At 38.8% G+C, this 25,329-nt stretch overlaps 1 protein-coding gene across 2 annotated transcripts in view; it reads right to left on the bottom strand.

Moving 5' to 3' along the window:
- LOC110445908 (ammonium transporter Rh type A-like) overlaps positions 1-18,696 on the bottom strand; it is a 21,784-nt gene extending 3,088 nt beyond the window's left edge. Inside the window, exons 1-8 of one of the 2 annotated variants that reach the window (XM_021490770.1) lie at positions 18,305-18,696; positions 11,676-11,868; positions 10,819-10,969; positions 6,627-6,771; positions 5,834-5,997; positions 4,536-4,673; positions 3,387-3,520; positions 2,820-2,968 (exon numbers count right to left, since the gene is read on the bottom strand). In XM_021490770.1, the coding sequence (XP_021346445.1) occupies positions 2,820-2,968; positions 3,387-3,520; positions 4,536-4,673; positions 5,834-5,997; positions 6,627-6,771; positions 10,819-10,969; positions 11,676-11,868; positions 18,305-18,455 (1,225 nt within the window). In that variant the 5' untranslated portion in view covers positions 18,456-18,696. The remainder of the gene's footprint in view (positions 1-2,819; positions 2,969-3,386; positions 3,521-4,535; positions 4,674-5,833; positions 5,998-6,626; positions 6,772-10,818; positions 10,970-11,675; positions 11,869-18,304) is intronic. The other variant, XM_021490771.1, reaches the window with a different exon arrangement.
- Positions 18,697-25,329: the final 6,633 nt, after the last annotated feature.

Raw genomic sequence — 25,329 nt, 5'->3', positions numbered from 1 at the left:
ACTCTATGACAACATCAGTACCATCACTCTATGACAACATCAGTACCGTAACTCTATGCCAACATCGGTACCGTAACTCTATGACAACATCAGTACCGTGACTCTATGCCAACAGCAGTAACATGACTTTATGCCAACATAAGTACATTGACTATATGCCAACATGAGTACAATGACTATATGCCAACATCAGTACCATCACTCTATACCAACATCAGTACCATCAATCTATACCAACATCAGTACCTTGACACTATGCCAACATCAATACCATCACTCTATGCCAACACCAGGACCATGACTCTATGCCGACATCAGTACCATGACTAGTACATTGACTATATGCCAACACCACTACCATCACTCTATACCAACAGCAGTACCATCAATCTATACCAACATCAGCACCATCAATCTATACCAACATCAGAACCATGACTCTATACCAACAAAAGTACCATCACTCTAGACCAACAACAGTACCATGACTCTATGACAACAAAAGTACCATCACTCTAGACCAACAACAGTACCATCAAGCTATACCAACATCAGTACCATCACTTTATGCCAACATCAGAACCATGACTCTATGCCAACAAAAGTACCATGACTCTATGCCAACATCAGTACCATCACTCTATGCCAACATTAGGACCAACCCTCTATGCCAACATCAGTACCATGACTCTATGCAAACATCAGTCCCATGACTATATGCCAACATCGGTACCATTACTCTATGCCAACATCAGTACCATGACTCTATGCTTACATCAGAACCATGACTCTATGCCAACATCAGTACCATGACTCTATGCAAACATCAGTCCCATGACTATATGCCAACATCGGTACCATTACTCTATGCCAACATCAGTACCATGACTCTATGCAAACATCAGTCCCATGACTATATGCCAACATCGGTACCATTACTCTATGCCAACATCAGTACCATGACTCTATGCTTACATCAGAACCATGACTCTATGCCAACATCAGTACCATCACTCTATGCAAACATCAGTACCATGACTCTATGCCAACATCAGTACAATGACTCTATGCCAACATCAGTACCGTGACTCTATTCCAACATCAGTACCATCACTCTATGCCAACATCACTACCATCACTCTATGCCAACATCAGTACCGTGACTCTATGCGAACATCAGTACCGTGACTCTATGCCAACATCAGTACCTTGACACTATGCCAACATCAATACCATCACTCTATGCCAACACCAGTACCATGACTCTATGCCAACATCAGTACCATCACTTTATGCCAACATCAGAACCATGACTCTATACCAACAAAAGTACCATGACTCTATGCCAACATCAGTACCATCTCTCTATGCCAACATCAGTACCGTGACTCTTTGCCAACATCAGTACCATCACTCTATGCCAACATTAGTACCATCCCTCTATGCCAACATCAGTACCATGACTCTATGCAAACATCAGTCCCATGACTATATGCCAACATCGGTACCATTACTCTATGCCAACATCAGTACCATGACTCTATGCTTACATCAGAACCATGACTCTATGCCAACATCAGTACCGTGACTCTTTGCCAACATCAGTACCGTGACTCTATGCCAACATCAGTACCATCACTCTATGCCAACATTAGTACCAACCCTCTATGCCAACATCAGTACCATGACTCTATGCCAACATCAGTACCGTGACTCTATGCCAACATCAGTACCGTGACTCTATGCCAACATCAGTACCATCACTCTATGCCAACATCAGTTCCGTGACTCTATGCACAATTATAGTTGTGATTAGAGGAGTCGCCAACCTGGAACCATCACATCTACAATATATATACACCCGTGACTGTAATATGTAAGTTACCCAGAAAGACTCACCAAAATAGCACTATCACATATGTTAAATAGCTCCGCCATAGTTGTGTCAAGAGCTGTAATAAGTTAGTTACTCAGTAGGAGTCACCGAACTAGCACCATCACATCTGTTATATAGCTCTGCCATTGCTGTGAAGGTTTGCTTGACTTCCTGTTTGGAGTCCGACTTACTTAAGTCACTTTCACGGTTAAGATGAAGGCGACCATTCGTTAATTATATGTTACAGTTATAGTTGTGATGGGAGCAGTCATCTTTTACTTACCCGTTAGGAGTCCGCCGACTATAACCTCCGCCATTGTTGTGATGAGGGCAGTCATCTTTTCCTTACCCGTTAGGAGTCCGCCGACTATAGCCACCTCCATTGTTGTGATGAGAGCAGCCATCTTTTACTTACCCGTTAGGAGTCCGCCGACTAAAGCCACCGTCATTGTTGTGATGAGGGCAGTCATCTTTTACTTACCCGTTAGGAGTCCGCCGACTAAAGCCACCGTCATTGTTGTGATGAGGGCAGTCATCTTTTACTTACCCGTTAGGAGTCCGCCGACTATAGCCACCGCCATTGTTGTGATGAGAGCAGCCATCTTTTACTTACCCGTTAGGAGTCCGCCGACTATAGCCTCCGTCATTGTTGTGACGAGGGCGGCCATCTTTTACTTACCCGTTAGGAGTCCGCCGACTAAAGCCTCCGCCATTGTTGTGATGAGAGCGGCCATCTTTTACTTACCCGTTAGGAGTCCGCCGAGTATAGCCTCCGCCATTGTTGTGACGAGGGCGGCCATCTTTTACTTACCCGTTAGGAGTCCGCCGACTATAGCCACCGTCATTGTTGTGATGAGAGCAGTCATCTTTTACTTACCCGTTAGGAGTCCGCCGACTATAGCCCCCGTCATTGTTGTGACGAGGGCGGCCATCTTTTACTTCCCCGTTAGGAGTCCGCCGACTATAGCCACCGTCATTGTTGTGACGAGGGCGGCAATCTGGTACCCGCCCTGTTCCATAGCCGTGCGGTCTTCTGCGTACACGGTACCGTTGATGATACTCGGCGTCCGGGCCGGGAAGATGTCGTACAGACTGGTCCCAAAAAGAGCAAACAATCAACAAAATACTACAATGTCAGATCTGACAACGACCTAACGGGAGGGGTGCGTTTGATTCAATACACCAATGCTTAAATATACTGAAGGCATTTCGACGAATACATAACGTAAAAGACCTCAGTTTAACACCTGTTGTGATGACTGAAGTCGACGTGTTGATCACTTCTACAAAAAAAGACGGACAAGATGTCCCTGTGTTATATCACTTTGAACCAAACCTATGAATAATGTGATATATGAAAAAAATTAAAAAATTCAAGAAATATTTATGAGAATTCAAAATACGTGTATCGAGTGTTTTTCTCAGAGTTAAAGGCGTTGAAGTAGTCAAGGCAAGATAAATAAACACCTTTTACAATCAATTTCTGATAGCCATACACCTATTTTTTCACCTGTCACCAAAGTTGTCTTTCGTTGCCAGCGCTGCCATGGCGGCTCCTGCAATTGCTGCCAAAACTCCCGGCATGCCGTGCAAATTATTGATGCCAGCCGGATCGTGGACTTTCATTTTGGCTGCCAAGAAATCCTACAACGCGGTATACTATGTCTAAATGGAAGGGTTTATGATATGCTATAATGTGATATGTTTATGGCATGGTAAGTATTTATTATCAAAGTTAATCGCTTGTAATGGTATACCGACAGATTTTTTTATGGTTTCTGTGGTACTAAACATCTACTTCTTTGAGAAATTGAAGAAAATATTATTTGTATATAAAAACAGTATCTACCCTTAAAATGCGTGATGTGAATAACATTTACACATGACTCTGAATGATGATAACCCTAAAACCTTCCCTCTTTAAACGTGGATTTGTTTTTTTATTTTGTTATGTTGGTTCTTTGTTTAGATATGTCGTTCTCTTTCCGGAAATAAAGTGATTTTTATCCTCTCACAATTAAAGACAGCCAAGCATTCCCCAATCCATAACACATGCAATGGATTGAATAAAGAAGACAACTGCAGTTGAAAGTGTCATGTAATCAAAAACCAAACTAGTCTCGTTCAACCAGACTCTTGTTGTCTGCGGAATCTACGCCGAGTCTTGAATTACAAGTGATTAAGCGTCTGGTTGAACGAGACTACAACCAAACATGCCATAGATGATATGAATACCGTGTATTCATAAGGTCGCTTGAGTTACATAACATAACATAGTACAAGAATAGATGAGACTATGAAAAGAACAGATAAATTGGGTAATACTACCCACAGGATACACGTGACATGAAGGAGGTAATCTCCTGGGAAGAGTTGAATTAAAAGGGAAGATAATGAAGGAAGACATGTTTTTTTAAGAAACCTGATCTGTTTATTGATCATGAAACTGTTGAATATGTTTACTTTTGCTTTCTACATCAACTTCAGATTTTACATTTGTATTTTTACGTAGTTATCATCATCCGATGTAAAAAAAAAATGTGTTTGTAATGTTATGGTTGGTTGGTTGAAGGGTTTATCGCCTACATGACTCCACCCATGAGGGTTTCGTCTCCCTGACGAAGGTCGATGTTCTGTCGGCGTGTATTGTTATACTTACACTGCCGTATTTGTACCCGAGGGTTGACACAAGAGCTGCTATCGTCCCCAGCACCATGGCTCCCCAAGGTTTGATCGGCATGTTGGCACAGGTACCAACAGCAACGCCACCAGCAAGAGAGGCGTTTTGCAAATGACTCTAGGAAAATGACAAATGCATATTTCAGTCCATAATTGTGACTTGTACACGTCAGATTCTGATGTAGAGAGAGAGTGATCTGTCTGCAACATTTTTATTGCTGATTTTTCCCATAACAGTTGTATTTGAGAGAACTTTCAAAAGTGACCCTACCATTGTTTTTACAGTAGTGTTGTCAAACCGGTCATAGTTTGGTAACTGGTTACTCGCACAATCTGCCGAACGAGTAACCGGTTATTCGGTCAATTTGGTAATCAAACAATTAACAATGACGATACGTTATATGTTTCGCAAATATTCTAATTAAAACGTATTTACAGCACAAACATACATGTATATATATTAATTGGCATGATAGTTTAATCGCGTATTTCAAGCTAAACGTAGAAAATATATTCATCATCGAAGTGTCAACAACTTAATTGATGGAGACATCCTTTAATATTGATCTTTACTCTGCAGTCACAGTGGTATTTGATGAGGAAACAAAATATTTCAGAGAAAACAGTTTCTCTGAATCCACAGAAAATGGGCTTTGTTGACACTTCGCTATCCACTTGTTGTGTTTGTACCACTGGGCGAGTGTCACTGCTGGTGACTCGGAATATTTTTGTTCCCGAGAATATTTTACACCCAGTAGCATTTACCTTCTGCATGGAAAGAGAAGAACTGATTTGTTTTGTTGATACTTGGGTATTCTCGCGTTGTTTTATATACTTGACAGAGAGACAACTGTAAATAGTCCTACCCATGAAGCACAGTGGTACTAACCGGAGAGACAAAACTCCATATATTCTACCATGAATCCCTTATTTCCCCTGTAAAGAATCTGCGGATCGCTTTAATGATTTAAACTAGAAAACGTATGCAAGACATGGATGCTCCCTTCACCATGTGAAATTAGCTGCTCCAGTTATGGACGTTCTATAAATAGTTAAACCCACACTTTGATCACGGGACGCGATTTTATGGCGGGGGCATCAACAATATTTTGTTCAAAATATCATCTAAACTTCCTTACAATACAATACCAAGTGATCCAGCCATTACAAAAACCAAAGAAACAAAGTCAGGAATATACTATGCGCGGACAATGATGGATAACAATGCCAGAAAAATCACATATAGCCATATTCTTTAAAGAATATCTTAATATTTACGATCTCGAAGTTGCCTCTCCGACTGAGGAGGGACGATATTGCCATGGTAACCACGACACAGGCGACAAGTGAGGCTACGGTATTGATGACAGCCCTCAGTCTGCCGTCCTCGGAGGCCAAGCCGCCGTTAAAACTCGGCCAAAAACACCACAGAAATATTGTACCTGAAACAACACAGCATGTCTGAAGTATCACAGCAAAATCATGTCTGAAAATAAGGAAGTAAAACATCTCGCTTAAGATAAGTTAAATGTAACATCATCCTCGATATCTAGGGGTTACCCTCAGTCTCGTTCCCTGCACCTCTAGAATATGTTATGATAAAATCAAAGGCATGGGGTAAGCTATTCGATATCTTACCGATCACTAGACTGATACCTGTCGTTTGAAGATTACTTAGGCGCGACATCTAAATTTAAAACCTTCAAATTTGCAAATTGACCGTTACGCTGCTGTGAGATTTGTTTGTGAACATCAAAGGATTATTTATCTATAGGTAGCGCCTTCAATTTTGTCATAAAATATACCAGCGGCTCGTAAACAAGTACGTGACCGAATGGTCTGGAATTCTGAGGCGGATTAAATGATGACTTTTTTTATTCCAACGCACAAACCAGAATGTTGGTTTCATAACACGACTTGAATAAGAATATGAGAAAGTTTTTTGGATACTAGTCGTGATCTTTTCGTGATAGAATTGAACAAAATCAAGAAATATACCTAAGGCCATGTATATACCGGCCTTGTTGTAACACACTATGTAACGGCCATGGTAACCAAGACGACCACCTACCAATCAAAGCGAAGATGTCGGACAGGTATCCGGCACGAAGATTGGACGAAGACTCGTGCGGTTCTTTGTACAGGACACGTGACACAGCCAGGCCGAAATAGGCTCCGAAAGCATGAATAAACATGGATCCACCGACATCGCTCACCTAGAACACATGACGTCACAGGTTACGCTCACATAGAACACATGACGTCACTGGTTACGCTCACCTTAAACACATGACGTCAAAGGTAACGCCCACTTACAACACATGCCGTCAAAAGTTACGTTCACCTAGAAAAACATGACGGCAAAGGTTAAGCACACCTAAAACACATGACGTCACATATTACGCTCATCTACTACACCTGACGTCACATATTAAGCTCATCTACAACACACGTCACAACTTTTATACTAAGAAAGTGGCAAATATTTTTTTATTTACATGTTCCCTTTGAAAGAAAACCATTTGGACTATTGTTAAAATAATGGTCATAGACGGATGTTCTTTATAGACAGGTGGTATTAATATTGGAAGTCTGTATAGAAGTTGACCGTTATGACAGTCGGCTTCCTATAGGTGGTATTTATGTATAGTGTTGGTCTTTATAAAAAGGTGGTCCTTATAGATAATTTAAAAGACATAAGCGACAGATCGTCTTTACGAACCTTCCACCAAAAGTGACCGCGCGCGACGTGGCTAAACTAGAACTGGTGATGAGCACGACCCGATGTATGGTAATGCAGACGGCAACCAAACGCCCGGTAAAAGTGGAGCACCCATTGCGTGTTTCTAAACATACATAAACCGTCACTTCACATTGTTCAGTATAGTTTATAGTGACTTGATGCTAGGTCATCCGATCCCCTGAGGATGGCAATTGGTAATCCCAAACCTTTACGTTGTGTGCGATCACAGAAACAGATTAGATTTATTTAAGTCTGTTATGACACATGTATTATAATATCTTTTTATGAAAGTCACATTCCTCTGATGGAAATAGCTTCGTAACGATGTTTTCGCATATGACTTGCACTCGGAACTCCTCGGGTGACTCGTTCATGATGGAGCGTAGCGGAGTCACCCGAGGTTTGCCGATTGATATTTTACTTGGAGGGAAAACGCAATCGGAAACTTTCGGCACCTCCCGTAAACGTGATTTTTCGCTACTGGAACGTGCAAACGGTTAACGACTGAAAACAAGCATAAGATGAACTTGGATCATTTTTTCTAGAGAATCCAATCCAATACTTTATTATGAAACCCTACTAGTATAAGTTAAAAGTGAATAGAAGAGGAAACAAAACTAGCCCTATATATATCTATGGCTTTCCATCGTTGCTGTAACAGTAAGCAACGATTTGTGTTGTACTTAAAAGGAAAAGAAATTGATATATCTGATGACCAATCTTAAAGCAAAAACGAAACGACAACAAGCGTTGATGATAATGATAAACTGACGGACGCTTTCAAGTTCATTCGGAGTTAAATATCATCGTTTCAGCGAATCAGACGACGGTGGCCGCTTGCTTTCGGATCATCCAATGGTCAGTCTTTAGTGACCATGACACCTTATTTAGCCACACTGAGAAACTAAGTTGTCCTGGTCAAACAGAGGTAGAAGGAAGATACAACGTTAAAAATGACGGGGAAAAAATCAGCAAAAAATAAAGCGTAAGGATGACGCAATTAATTACACGTCATCTTGTTAATACAACAGGGGCCAGTTCGTTTATGCGGAGCAACCGGTACGTCCATTTTTAATGTAATATTTTCGGGTATGAATCCTGGCGGACCTGTAAAAGTTTATGCGGGTCTTGCAAGGCTTTGTCAAGGCTTGTCTGAAAGCAGCATTAGATTACTTGATCCGTCCTTATTTCATAAACGTACAACTCTGGTCCAACCGGTTGAACCGGTTCAGCCGTTTGGACCGCGATAAACGAAAACGGCCCAGGAGAAAGACAAAAAAGCGCAAGGATGACGCAGGCTATTATACGTCCTCTACGCAATGCACTGGGAGAAAGGCAGAAAAAACAAGCGCAATGATGACTTAGATTTATTACATGTCATCTTGACAATGCAACAGGAGAAAAATCCCACTTCAAGGCTCCTGACATAAATAGCTTAGACAAATTATCTTCTCGTAGCACAAGTCAGGTATTGTCACCTCGTTTTCTGATAGCGATCAATGCACATTTCACGTATGTAATGTAACACTATATTTTAAGTTGTAATATGAAGGCATTCTCCATAAATTTTGTTTTCATTGTAATGACGAAACTTGATATCTAAAGATAGGTAGATAAACACTGAACAATATTTCGAACCCACACACACACGATACACAGAGTCATGAGAACTTGTTACAGCTATATTGGACCTAAACTAAGGTGTTCAGAGTAATTTTACATGTTTTAGGGTTTTAGATTGACTTCTGGTAAAAATGACACCCCATTATCATAGTATATACGATCATTGGGGGAACATGTAAAATTACTCTGAACACCTTAGTTTTGGTTCAAATAAAGATGTAACAGATTATCAAGTCCCTGTGCCCCGTTAGTGTGTAAGTAAACATTAATTTGTCAAAATAAAATCACAGCAAGGTGCACGTGTGAGAAGAAAATTATGATATTGGAATACTGTCATCGTACTATTTTTAGCGCATTATCGAAGAATAACATATCAGCGCATTGAAAACAATATACAGGAACTTCAATTTGCGCGACCATTATTTAGCGCAAAATCTAAACCGCGAAAATTTTAACAATAAGACCGCCGCAAAAATATTATTGTTGACAGTATTCATGATTTAACAATCAATACCTGCTCCCAAGAGAAGATATCTCTGCAATAAGCAAAGACGGAATAGCTGGTATACCAACATATCAAGCGAAATGATTGGTTGAATGTGTATTGTATACTTCCTCTGCATATCACGTGACATCGGGGTTTGTTTAGAATAACATGAACAGTTCTTACATAAAACAAATGAATAAAAAAACACTCCTATGAAATTCGCTTCAAGTTCGTAGATCACAAACTTTGATCCGATAAAGAAATGTTGATGGTATTAAATTTCTACCTTTAAAAGTGCGTGTGTTTGTCTCTTTGTTCTGGTCAGTGTGGTGCAACAATTTTCGGAAACATGCCTAACTTTTTTATTTGAATTTGTTAACCCCTAGGTAATTTTCAATCAGTCTAATATCATTTAGTTTATTGTCGAAGTTGCAGATGTGTATAAGTATACGTACATATTATTTGACAAATGAAAATAATCTGGAAAACGTGTGCTTGAAAGCACATTCATAACAACATATGATACAATTATTAATCGATTCTTTGTGCAGTTGTGTAATACATTATGACAAGTTCGTTTTACCAATAAGAGTTTCTCCGTGACGTCGGTATGTACACTGTCACCTTCATCAGACAAATGACCAGTGAAGCGTATGCACACAAAGGTGTAACATATGTACGAGTTGTCCACAAAATCTATGTCGATTTCGGGTACGCTGTAAGCGAATGTACAATAGTTGGTATATATGTACCGAAATGACTCGATTCAGCTACGCTTGGATTTATACTTGGTCATAGATGTGAGAGAGTCTATGAGCCCCCTCATCTCGATTTAGAACTGGCCAACTGTGGCGTACCCAGATGGCTTCCTTTATCTGCCGCTTTAACAGATTGCTCTCTCTGTCCGAAGTAATGGACAGAGAGTGTAATACGTCAACTGATTTTACATACAAGATGGCAAGGTAGCATTATTATGTGTTCTTTTCAAAATAGCACACCTAACGCGCTAACATTAATGATAAACAACAACTGCTAATTATGAAACCTGTATTTAACCGATGACGTCACATCGACCTTTTATTGGTACCAATAACGTAGCATCTTTTATATAAGTAGAAACATTGACGTCACATCCACTTTATAATGAGTTGTTCCAATTTTCTCAAACCTTATGTTAGGTGATGCCAATAACGATACCATACATTTTAATAGACGGTTGCGATGACGTCAAACTTACATTGCTTTAGATGGTTAAGATGACGTCACACATACACTGTAACAGATGGTTGAGATGACGTCACACATACGTAATGATAGATGGTTGAGATGACGTCATACATACAATGTAATTGATGTTACGATGAAATCACACATACGTTGTAATTAATGGTTATATGACGTCACACTTACCTTGAGATGTTCGGTGCCAATGTACTCGTTGAGGTTAGCGAACACGACCTCCAGAATTACCATGACCAGAAGCTGTAGAGGGCCCGTTTTTCCAATAAGGGCCCCAAACGAGATAAGTACCGTGGCTGCGTTGAAGTCACCTGTGATCAATCTGTAATGTAAACATGCATGACGTCATCACACGTGCATACATTGAAAATGTATGCAAAGTGTCCAAAATGTGAAATTTCGTTTAGTTTCATGTCTTCAAAACTAAGTATTAAAATTTACTTTTATGTTTCAGATATTCAGCTCTTTTTCAGTATAGGTTACTTATTTATCTTATTTAGTCTACACAAAAGTAATAATTTTACTATTTTCTATATTTCCACGTCTCATAGTTAGGGTCAAGTATATCCATACGCACAATGTGGCCGTATCATATGGGCGGTATTGTCTATTAAGAACATTTCAACCGAAGTGAGACAATTGAAAATATCATTATTAATGTTATTTTGTCAATTAGGCCATTTACATTTAAGTAACCAAACATTATGTTTCGAGTAGAGACTATGAAGTTCCATGAAAATAATCGTTTATTTTAGAAATATAAGATACACCAGTACCTTCTAACATTCTTTCAATGGCATCTCGACCAGTTTACAGTTTCGTAGTCTCGTTCACCCAGACTCTTGTTGTCTGCGCAAGCTACGCCGAACAAGTGATGAAGCTTCTGATTGAACGAGACTAGTCGTTTGAGAAACGAAACTGTTAGTCTCATTCAACCAGACGCTTGATCACTTGTAATTCTCTGTTCGGCGTAGCTTGCGCAGACAACAAGTGTTTGGTTGAACGAGACTATCAAACGACATACTCACTCCGTTAAGGACATCTGTACACGACCTCCGGAAGCGAGCTCATGGAAGAAAAGTGCCCGGATGATAAGCGTCCACTGGACTGCGACTGCGCCCAGTAGGATGTTGTAGCCAGCCCCTGAGTACCCGTATCGTTGTAGGAATGTGTACAGGAATCCGAACCCCACAAATATCATAACGTGTATGTCCTGGTACACTTAAAGATAAAAGAGGTGACCATCAACGTATATATTCCGTCTTTGCGTATTGCAGAGTTATCTTCTCTTGGGAACAGGTATTGATTGTTACGTCACTTGTTTGTGAGAGTAACGTCATCAATTTTTGAGAAAACGACGTAATTTCCTCACACAGACCAATGACGTAACAATCATTCAATACCTGCTGCCGAGAGAAGATAACTCTGCAATACGCAAAGACGGAATACCAAACATGAGGTAGTTGTTTTGTATAAAATTGTATGAATTGTCGACAGAAATTCAACTAAAAGAGAGGGAAAAAAAATCTTGCTCGGGAGACGTTTTATTCATTCGAACTTTTGTGTGTTCTTATTTGATAATTAAAAGATATTTTTAAGAAATGTTGAAACATGTTGATATGGATATAATTATATACATTGTAAAATAAAAACTAATTGAGCGGAGGCCCACAAAGATTTAACAGTACATCTCCCGCACACACATAGGGAGATATTAGCCAGGTGGCATAGGACTAGTAGTTAGCGCCTGATAAGGCAGCTCCTGCGAATTCCTCAATATTGTATTGATTATTGATTAATGTATATATGCTAATTGTATTGACTGTATAAAATTGTATATCTATGTACTGTAAAGCGCTTTAGAGTTGCTTATATTAGCTAGATAGGGCGCTATATCAAATGTTGTATATTATTTATTATTATTATAACCACTACCTTGCTCCCTCCCCCCTAGTCCCAGTTTCCTCTGGCCCTGACACCAGACTTTATACATTTTGACAGACAGATGTCTGGTGTGGGACCAGAGCGCACTGTTAAAAAATATACTGTGGAAATTCCGGTTAGCAATTATCTGTCGGACTTTATATTAGACAAATATAGAATGTTTAAGTGTTTTTATCATTGCCTGCCTTAGAGCACCGTTCATTATATACAAAATGTAGTAGCGAAATGATACACATTAAAGTAAAAATTTCAGCCAGCGAATATAGGGTAACTAACTAGTACTAGACCCATCTTTGTGGCTACGAGGAAGGTACTTGGGTAGGGGTGTCCTCATTATTTTACAATACCACCGTTCTAGCGAAACGATAAAACGACTTAATAGCTAAAGCTGGTTTACATCTAACAAAACAGTCTACATATAGAACATATTTTTGTAATCTGAGCTGATGTATAAACAGGGCAAGTTTTCAGTTCATTATGCATAATATAAAAGATAAGTAGAGGATATGTATCAAACCTTTTTTGGATAACATTTCAGCAGATTTTGTTAGACTCATACAGAATATCTCTTCTGCTTTTGTTGTCTTTTGACAAAACACTGAATGGCTGGATGCACACAGGCTTTGTTTGGTTTTATTTCGTTCAACGTCATATTAAGTTAGTGTAGTTTAAAGACGTGCCTCCATGTGTGTTGTGTATGCGTGCAAATTTGAATGTGTGTCGGAGACAGGGTATAATGGTGTACTTTCCTCCTTGTGATAGCGCGGATCTGATACCGACTTTAGAGTGCTATCATATTGAAATACCATGCCGAAGGCACCCAGCACAGCATTCGGCCCGGTCTAATTATACCGACAACAGGTGAACCAGTTGTTGTAAATACCCTTAATCATGAACGTTAAACAGGGAATAACAACTACCTTTTTAAGGACTTTGGTATGTCCCGGTCTGAGGACAGAACCCATTGCATTTCTCACCTTGGCGAACGTTCAACATTAAAACCAGAAGTGAGGTATTGCCAAGCACAGCGCTAGGAAATAAAGAAGTTAGTAAAGAGTAGTAAGGAGTTCAGAAAAATAAAAAGATCCCAAATATTACAATGGGTGCAGTAAAATTATTTTGGATATACAATTAACATAGACTATACGTCTGGACTTTTTGAGGATAATTATCATTTTGCAATGAAATAATATATATTTAATATATTCTGAAATAACTAGGCTAGATATTTGAGAAAAGATCCTACTCTTGAGGGGAGAATACTCCAAGTCAAAAAAACTTTGTTTGGAACTCTTCTTTGCAATTAAAATGATGCAGTGGTACCCTTCACCTTAAGATAAGCGAACTATATACAGCACTTCTTATATCTTGTCGACGTGACTGTAATACTTGTTTACACCGTATCACCATGGCAGCACTTTCTCTATGTATAAGTAAACTAAATGTGAATTTATGCGTCTCATATTACTATGCTTTTATAAGTTTACAGAACATAAAATTTAGACGGGTAAAAAGATCTAATCATCATATATTTGACGAGAGAAAGCTTTTTAAAATCATTAAATTATAAATAATTGGCTTGCTGAACTTGCTCGTTTCACATTGTTAGTCGAATTTGATTAATATATCTACTGCAACCCTTGCATGACGTTTTGAATGAAGAGATGACGCTATGTGATATGTGCTTTTAACAACATTCTAGCACACCCGAGAAAGTATATCCAAGTCTGCACGATATCGTTTAACTCTGTAATTTACATACATGTACAGCTGAAATTATGTTGATCAAAGTATGCGTTTTATATACTGAAGTGGATTTAATTTTGCGTATGGCCGTCAATAGGCATCCTCGATATCCAGGGGTTACGCTCACTTTCGCTCTCTACACCTCTAGAATATGCCATAGCAAAATTGAAGGCTCATTGTGCGCCATCTTGTTGATGAGACAAGAAGACTAGTTCGACCCTTTGATACAAATCAGAAGAATCTCGCGGTCACGTAACGGTAAAAGTTGACAGGCTTTGAAGTCAGGCGTCTCTCTTTTGTAATCTTCAAAGGACAGGCATCAGCCTAGCGATTGGTCAGGTTTTTTTAACCTGAGACCAATCAAACAGCTATCTTCGTGCCTTCAATTTTGCTATGACATATTCCAGGGGTGTAGAGAGCAGAGGATGGTCAATAGCTAGCGGTCCTACCGACCTCTATATGAGAAGACAACGATATCGGGGGGTCTATAATACGTGTATTTCAGACCACGAATACAGCGAAATCAAGTCTTCCAGAAATATAAGCCCTATAAACTTCCGTTCCTGAAACGTCACAAAGGTATGAAAGTATGTGAAGATGTAAGTATGGATATATCTATGTATGGTAGCATTTTCAATACATCAGTAGAGCAGTGTGTTTTGACAGGGAATAATTTTATTTTGATAGCGATTATAAACTTTCATTGAAAAAGGGACTGAACTTCAAATATGTAGTGAGGATGTGCTGTGTTAAACTTGGGTTAACATAAGGGAGACATTCAGATGCAATGGGAGTGTATGTGCAACACTGTACGTAACTAGCTTCTCACTGTCTCAAACCACAGGTACTGGACACACTAATAGTAATATGATGTGTATTTACAATATAATAGTAGAAGGCTGTCCAGCACCTGTGCATCCTCGATACCCAGGGGTTACTCTCACTTTTGCTCTCTACAGGCCGGGTGCAGAGAGCAAAAGTGAGCGTAACCCCTGGATATCGAGGATGGCACCTGTATGTCACACCTGTCTAGTATGGTAGCTGGACTCACTAATAGTTATATGATGTGTATATAAACTTTATAATAGTATAAGTCTGTCCAGCCCCTGTGTGTCACATAGTAACACCTGTCTATTTTGGTGGCTGGACACACTAATAGTAATATGATGTGTATATAAACTTTATAATAGTATAAGTCTGTCCAGCCCCTGTGTGTCGCATAAAAACACCTGTCTATTTTGGGGGAGTATTGGCCTTCGATGAACACGTCGTTCGTATATATATGTGTGTGTATTTGTGTATACTTTATGATGGCTTCGGGGAACCTGACCCGAACATGGGAAAGTTGATCTGTTTTTAAGAAATACACATCATCATGTCTTCCACAGCATTGTCAGCTTAACTGCTTATAATCGTAAATCTTTTATTTTAATTTTCATATATTTCTTAAATTGCAAAGTTATATCATTATATCATATCAAGAGATATCTCATTTCTAGGTTATATTTATACTCGATTATAATCTATTAGTACGGTCATAGATCGGTCAGTTGAGACTTGAAGATCATATCAGCCCGTATCTACCATAAGGTCCATATGCCCCACATAATCAATTAGCACGTGCATAGATGGTCAGTTGAGACTTTAAGATCATATCTATGTAATCCTTGATTCACCAGCTATTCCCGATAAACGTAATCAATTACACAACGTTGTAACACTGACTGTGTCAACGGTCCATGGGCCCCACATAATCAATTAGTACGTACATAGATGGTCAGTTGAGACTTTAAGATCACATCTATGTAGCCCGGACTCTCTCTCTCTCAATAATAGATAAATGTCGTAATTCAAACTATGAAAGCCATCTTATGATGTGTATATACAATTATTTATCTTATAAGGAAAGGGCGTTAATAATGTTCATGTAACTTGTGCACAATCCTTTTGCATTTTTTCGGCAATAAAATATGTTTAGAAGAAAAAAAGAGAAAAAAAACCATACACACCGGTGTTAGGCGAAAGTAAAATCACGCTGCATCATATACAGTTAGGCCTCATTAGTGATGCTAGGGGGCCATAAAGTTGGAAATCCAACGTGTCTAAACTATTATTGCAACAGAGGGACAGGTGTGAGAACTCCTTCATTTATGAATATTAAAATGTAGATGAGAACTGTTAAATATATTAAGTGTTTATATTAGAACCATTCCAATACTCTAAAGAGATAACTGTGGCCATCAAGGTTACAGCAAACCTCGGGGGCTAAAGTGGATATTTTAATGAATGACACGTGTGTAAGATATCTTAATGAAAGATACATGTGTGATATTTTAATGAAAGACACGCGTGTAAGATATTTTATTGAAAGAGACATGTGTGATATCTTAATGAATGACACGCGTGTAAGATATTTTAAAGAAAGAGACATGTGTGATATTTTAGTGAATGACACGCGTGTAAGATATTTTAATAAAAGAGACATGTGTCATATTTTAATGAATGACACGCATGTAAGATATTTTAATAAAAGAGACATGTGTCATATTTTAATGAATGACACGCTTGTAAGATATCTTAATGAAAGAGACATGTGTGATATTTTAATGAATGACACGCATGTAAGATATTTTAATAAAAGAGACATGTGTGATATTTTAATGAATGACACGCGTGTAAGATATCTTAATGAAAGGGACATGTGTGATATTTTAATGAATGACACGCATGTAAGATATTTTAATAAAAGAGACATGTGTCATATTTTAATGAATGACACGCGTGTAAGATATTTTATTGAAAGAGACATGTGTGATATCTTAATGAATGACACGCGTGTAAGATATCTTAATGAAAGAGACATGTGTGATATTTTAATGAAAGAGACATGTGTGTAAGATATCTTAATGAAAGAGACATGTGTGATACTTTAATGAATGACACGCGTGTAAGATATTTTAATGAAAGAGACATGTGTCATATTTTAATGAATGACACGTGTGTAAAATATTTTAATGAAAGAGACATGTGTGATATTTTAATCAATGACACGCGTGTAATATATCTTAATGAAAGAGACATGTGTGATATTATAATGAATGACACGTGTGTAAGATATTTTAATGAAAGAGACATGTGTCATATTTTAATGAATGACACGTGTGTAAAATATTTTAATGAAAGAGACATGTGTGATATTTTAATCAATGACACGCGTGTAAGATATCTTAATGAAAGGGACATGTGTGATATTTTAATGAATGACACGCATGTAAGATATTTTAATAAAAGAGACATGTGTGATATTTTAATGAATGACACGCATGTAAGATATTTTAATAAAAGAGACATGTGTGATATTTTAATGAATGACACGTGTGTAAAATATTTTAATGAAAGAGACATGTGTGATATTTTAATGAAGGACACGTGTGTAAGATATTTTAATGAAAAGACATGTGTGATATTTTAATGAATGACACGCGTGGAAGATAATTTAATGAAAGAGACATGCGTGATACTTTAATGAATGACACGCGTGCAAGATAATTTAATGAATGAGACATGTGTGATATTTTAATGAATGACACGTGTGTACAATGGATATTTTATTTGATGACGCCTTTTGTAAGATTAGTATTTATTAGTTATATTGAGTTGATAATTTGGATTTGAGTCAGATACATGTCTAACACAAGCCACATGTAAACGTTAGGCATTAAGTTGTTACAGCTTTAAAATCAGTGCATTACAACGAACGTATGTGCAACTATTTACTCTGGAAGTAAAATATCAAACTAATCCTAAAAGTGACTCCAGTTCGCTCCTTGTCTTCATTGATTATTGACTACATGACATTCTGGATTGAGTCACTAGTACACAGGTATATGACGGGACGCGTGTCACGGTACTACACATACTAGTGTTGACATACTTGTGTAAGAACTCCTAGGCTGGTTTTACTTACTTGGATAATAAGTGGGTATAGGCGAAGCTGCTTTGGGCTTCGTTGGATCCGCAGCATCTTCATAATCAACAAAGATTACGTACAGGATGATGAAAACTGCTTGAACGAGTAAAGTTGCCAGAGAGAATTTCATCCTTTTGGGGATAGCCATGTTGCCGACCGAGGTGATACTAAGAATACTTTTTCCGACGGTCTACTGAGCACAAGCGTAAGACGTAAACATGATGTAGTCACCTCCGAGCTGTCCCATTTACATATAAGATTGGTAGTGTATAACGTATGCATACACGACTGTTTCATTAATGGTGAGTGGGAGAACCTGTTAGCAAAAACATAATATTAAAAAGTAATTATATTGAATCATGCACGCCATTTCTGAACAACTTTTAAAGCAGAAAGATCTGAGAAACTGAAGGGTAGTAAGTGTTGTGTATGTAAACATATAACGTATCTCAGCTGTACAAGAGCCTGTCTGGTTTGATTATATAGATCACATGACAGGGCAATAAAACATCATGATATTCTCACGCGCTCGGGTTTCCCCGATCATATATATATCCCTTGTTCGCAGCTTGTCAAGTAAAATGGATAAAATAGTTCCGCGTGACTGAATCAGACAACAACGCCACGTCAACCTGGTCACCTGTATCATTGTTTATTTTTTTAATAAACTTATTGTTTACCCTTGCGGTAGGGAAACTCGAGTGTTTGTTTCTCCAAGGATAAGTCATGTTTCACGAGGGCTTCGGGCTTCGCCTTCGTGAAACATGAATAATGTCGCAAAAACAAAGACTCTGGTTTCCCTACCAGGCGGCCAAAGGAATGTATAATATCACTTTTCAGTTATGTTGTGCAATGATTCTCACGTATTGCGTCTACACGAAATAAATGCACAAATAACACCGATTCCAACAACGAAAAATGACGTCGCCGTTTGTAACGTCGCTTTTGATTGGCTGATACAGCGGCGTAACAATTTCTAAGAGAAAAGAGTCCATCAATAATAGTGGATTTCCACAGGGATTGTGTATAGTAGATTACATGTTTAATGTTATGGAACTATAACACAAAAAACCGGAGTGTACTCTCATCATAAACCGCGGTTTATTTAGAGTACAATCCGGTTTTTTGTGTTATATCTCCATAACATAAAACATATATACAAGTTAATCCTTAAATATTGCATCTCTATATCTCAAAAGAAACGTTACATTAGTGTATTGATATTCTTTCATTAATGTATTGAAAATGCTGTAACCTCACACTGTCAAAATCGACATCAATATCTGTTGTATTAATAAATTGACTTCAAGTTCATTTAAATGTCTCTAAGAAACGACGTCACTAAGGTTTATCCATCGTACGTAAAAATTAAGTTTACACAGTAAATATCGCGGGAAAAGAACCCCGGGCGATGACCACAGCCTGACAACGACGTCGTACACTCTAACTGTAAGGTCGTCCTCAACTGGTCCAACGTTTGAGACTGCTGACGTCGAGTTTTCATTCTTCTGTCAAACTGATCCCAGAGGTGCTCAATGGGATTGAGATATATTCTTTTGACAAAGAAAGTCCGTGTTGATGCGTGCGACATGAGCACGTGCGTTTTATTGCTGAAACGTGCCGCCATGTGTCACCATGAATGGGACATCTTGTCGTACCGAGATCTGTTCCCTGTAACGTTAGGCGTTCAGGCTAACGTCGGCGGTCTATGCGCCCATTGTCAGATATCGAAACCAACATCATGATGCTTCCACCGCCAAAACGATACAAAGTTGTGACTCATCTGTGAGTAGAAATTGTTGTCACTTACGTAGAGACCATCGTTACTGTTGTCGTGCCCACGCTGAGCGACTTCGGATGTGACGTTGGCTCAATCGATGTGCAAGATAGGGTCGACGAGAACGTAGCCCTTTATCGGCCAACCGACAGATTACAGTTTGCTGACTAATGCGACGTTGATTCGGGATGGTGGAAGCAGTACTTGTCGCCATTACTGTCCTAATACAAATATGACGAAAGAAGATATACCTGTCCTGTCTAAGTGACGTAGTGTTAGGCCTACCCGACCTTGGACGGTCGGCCGTCGATTTTGTGGTTGTAAACCTGCTCCAGAGCCTGTATATAGTCATTTTGGCCACACCAAACCGGCGGCCGACCTGATTTAGCTTGGACACCAAAACAATGATGTTTTCCTAGTACAGACTAAATTTTTGAACCTATAGAAAGAAAAACGAACCCTTTACACACTTTGCATACACAGAACACGTGCAAAGCCTTCTGCGCGTACATCGAGCACATTACTACGCTTGACTGAATTTTGTCGACGTTTACTTGACCAACCTCAAGCCGATATCCCGCGCACAATATTATAAAGCATTAACGTCTTCGTATTTCAAATGTAATGTAATATGAACATTCCATACTTTAAATAATGCAACGTTTCTTTTGGGGTCAGTATATACCAAGCAAACATTTAATTAAATACGTGACCGTGTTTTGAAAGCAGTAATAGCCTATCATTGCTGTGAGACTGTTGTACAACTTTAACTGCGGGGGCTGTAACACTTTAAGTGCGGGACTATTGTTGGTTGGTAAAAAAAAAATTGCACGCGTCATCGTTTTAGACGTGATTATACAAAAAGCCACCATGTGTATCTTCACGGCAAGACGTTGAAATGTGCATTTTAGATTTTCCAACCAACAGTGGCGCAGTTAAATGGACTCTAGCAAATCGGATAATTTCTTTCCTGTCCAAAACAACCATAATATGGCAGTACACGTTTCCGACACGTGACGTCAAGGTAAAATGACGTGATCCTCATACCAGATATTGTACGCTTTTGTATAGATTATAGTATTCTTGATTGATTAAGATCAACATGAAAACTTGTTGACCAGTGAAATACGATATTCCCAGAAGGTGGGTGCCCAGGAAAACATTAGCTTCCAACGGTTAATAAATACCCGTGTTAACCTACAGAAAGTTCAACAATTTTTTTGTTATGAGACACATTACATATGAAATATATTTTTGTAATTTACAGTTATGCTTCGTTACCTCCGGACACGTTTCATGCCGATTCAGATGTCTTTTTAAGTACATCCTGAATCTAATCATTTATGATCTCGTGGAGGGAGTCGCCCAATCTGGAACCGTCGGCCCTTTCCGTAAACGAGAAAATTATCGTTTACGGAAAGTGCCGACGGTTCCCGCTACCCTACCGAATCTGGAAGCTGACTCCGCCCGATTTCTGGTTAGTGAAAATGAAAACAAGAAAAGAGTCAACAATACCATAATTTGAACTCAAAATCAAGCCAAAATATGAACAAACGAAATATTTACATGGATACCCTTGAAAACATACAAGGCTAATAAGACCTGGTGACCCCATCCTCGATACTCCCGGGGTTACGCTCACTTTCGCTCTCTGCACCCCTGGAATATGTCATAGCAAAATTGAAGACACGAAGATAGCTGTTTGATTGGTCTCAGGTAAAACCAAATTGACCAATCGCTAGGCTGATACCTGTCCTTCGAGGAGCGACACCCAACTTCAAAGTCAGTCAATGTTTACCGTTACGCGACCGCGAGATTCTTTTGATGTACATCAAAGGGTCGAACTACTAGTCTCTTCCTGTCTCATCCACAAGGTTGCGCACACTGAGCCTTCGATTTTGCTATGACATATTCCAGGAGTGCAGAGAGCGAAAGAAATTAAGCGGTACCCCATGAGTATCGAGGATGGGGTGATCCGGATGGGTAGACATTTTCTGGTCCATCAAAGATACCCGCCATGTAAATCTAAGTCAAATCCTAATAGTGTCACATCCGCACATGTTGATTCAGGGTAGTGACGACGAAACGACAATGAACTCTTATGAGCATAATATACAACATCGACCTTCATACCACACAAAGAAAAGGCATATTCCCCTGCGATATCCAGATTGCAACCGTAAACCTTGCCCATAATCTTCGTCAACCTGTATCTTTGGAAACCTTGTGTTGTAAGTGTGTCCGACAGCAGTCCACATCTATCACGGAAGTCATGATATTCGAAGGGAAAACTTGACAACAGAATAAAATGTGACATATAAACACCGTATGTAGGGAAAAGGATGTTATTATCAAAAAAGGGAAAGTTAACGATCGGAAAATAAAAATCGTCCCGCTTATCGTATACGTAATAGAAAGCTGTCCCTTGTGGTCATGACGTAAAGAAAGATTGAGGAAAAAGGCTGAAGTAGAAGATTCTGTGGTTCTTGATTTCAAGCGCTGGACGGTATATACGATCGATGTGGTCTATGAATGTCTTGTAATTCAGGCCCAGTACAGCATCGATATATCTTATTGTTAAATTGAAGTACATGTACTTGACAAGGTTTTTGTTTCCAGTCCTGATAAGCTCATCTGTAAATTCAGCTTCATATGAAAACAAAAAACAATTCGGCCAGAAACAGGGCACAGTTTGTTCTCACGAGAGTACTTACAGTCTCCTGGAAAATCTTGCCACCTTTGTTTTGTAAAATTTGATTAACTTTTTAATCAGTCTAAAATCCAAAAATAAAGGCCAAGAAATGTACGTGCGAAGGGGGATAACTCGATTTGGTTTGGCGAGCGGCACCGTTCATGAACTGCTACTGTCGTCGACTGATACTATATATATATATACAGGTTTGAGTAGGAAACTGGTCATTTGTCAAACTGGGTACACCATGCACTTTTCATCGAAATATCAACAAACATTCTACTGGTTGTACTATTTGGACCTGACAGGCATATACTCTGATACGTATACAAATCAGAAACAAATTTTGCTTTCTGAAAAAGAGTCGACCAGCATAATTTATAGTCGCCGCTTTGTGCGTCAGTCCGTCCGGTGCCATAACTTTGGACTTGCTGAAGGTAGCCCAATGATATTGTATTGATATATGTAGGACAGCAAGGCAATGTGTAACGTACCACTATTTGGTCCCTTCGCCCCAGGTCAAGGTCACATTGAGGTCAAAGGTCAAATTCTAGACTGGCTACCTTTATGAAGAATTTCTCGGCTGCATTTTACTACTATAGCATATCTTCCCCTAGTTTACTTAGGAATGACTACAGATATCTGTTTTTAAATGGGTAAACACCCAAATGGTTTGCCATATGAAACTAGTACCAAATCATTAAGAAGATTTAATTATTCAGAAACCGACCTAGGAAGGGGTTGCCAAAAACTACTTTGTAGGAAAGGATGTTTTATTTTTTCACCAACTGGAAGTTGAAAAAGCTAGAATTTTGAGATTACTCCCTTGATAATCAGGATAAGATGCTGACCAGCCTGTGATGGTCAGGACCATTGATGCTTCTGGGAAATCTCTACCCAGAGTTGTCGTTCCTTTTCAATCATAGTGCAACGACCGTAACTCTGCGTGGAGATTGGCTCCTGGGGGTTGGCTATAATTGTCCTACTTAGTTTGTGGTTTCACAGGCAGCCTAGCCCCGGAATCAAATTGCAAACCGTATCCACATTTGACCAGTCTCTAGAATAATACATCCAAGTGATCAAATTGTTTAGAGTTGAAGTTGTTTTCTTAAAAACTCAATAATTTAGAAACGTAGGCCAGTCTAGTCAAATTCGTCCTCCGGACTATTACATCAAATCGTTCTCGCTGATTGCAATACAATGGATTGTCATAGAAATAGGTAGAAATAGGTCAAATGGCAAGGCATTTTGTTGCATATCAGTTCGGGAACCGCGTGTCAAAGGTAAAATTCTCATTAAGTTCAAAGGTCAAACTGTTTGTCGAAGTCTTAACCTGTATATCTCAAAATGTAAACGTAGAATAAAAAAAATTGCATACCACTTTTGAGTTTGTTTGTTTTAGACATTTAAGTAATTTTAGTGATGTTCTTGTTTTACAATGGAATGTTCTGATTACGCTTTTTTCAATTCTTTGATTTTGATTGTGGCCTTCTTGAATATTTCTGTGGTACTGTTATTGTCATGGCTATCTTGTTTGTATCATCCCATGTCAAAGCATAGTTCTAGCAATCGAGCATTTAATTTGGAGAAGTGTTTTTTTTAAGTGACCTCGTTTCCATCATAGTTGAAGTAAAACACGATTCATTGTTTCACCTCCTCGTGAAACATGCTTTCTATCATCCTCGATATCCAGGGGTTACGCTCACTTTCGCTCTCTACACCCCTTGAATAAGTCATAGCAAAATTGAAGGCACGAAGAAAGCTGTTTAATTGATCTCATGTATAAAAAACCACTAACCAATCGCTTGGCTGAAACCTGTCCTTTGAAGATTACAAAGGAGAGACGCCCGACTTCAAAGCCTGCCATTTTTTACCGTGACGTGACCACGAGTTTTTTTTGATGTACATCAAAGGATCGAACTAGTCTTCTTGTCTCATCAACAAGGTGGCGCACACCGAGCCTTCAATTTTGCTATGACATATCCCAGGGGTTAATATGACGTTAAACCTAACTAAACCAAACTCAAACCTGTTATCCTAAAGAGGGTATCTTTATTGCAGAGACGCACGCCCAATGCGCGTACACTAGGGATGAGATATATCTGCAACATCAGAGGAAGTTTACCGTTGTAATAAATCATGTTATATATTGCAATGGAAATGTCTATGAGGAAGAGTATTACAACAAGGGAGACAATTTTACAACAAAATAGATTTTTTTTCTAGCATAAAAACTCACACATAATCGTATAGAAATAAAAAGATTCATACAAATCATTATGATATTAAAATGAAGCTGTATTAAGTTATGTTAAAACTGCATTAAAATGTGTAATTTAATAGATTTAAAAAACTGTGATTGGTGGCTTACAAAACCAGATCTCTTCATGTAACACCGCAACAGTGATAAAACCGCAATACAATCGCCACAGCTCAGCACATGTTCACATTTCTAGGAAAATATAACGATGGTTTAAAACCTAGACGTATTTTGTATTTACATAAACAACTTATTGATTTTACATAAGCCCCAACTGCAATCTAAAAATGTTC

Source organism: Mizuhopecten yessoensis, unplaced genomic scaffold, assembly GCF_002113885.1.
Source record: "Mizuhopecten yessoensis strain PY_sf001 unplaced genomic scaffold, ASM211388v2 scaffold2411, whole genome shotgun sequence".
NCBI lineage: Eukaryota > Metazoa > Mollusca > Bivalvia > Pectinida > Pectinidae > Mizuhopecten > Mizuhopecten yessoensis.
This window is presented reverse-complemented; position numbering and strand designations above follow the sequence as displayed.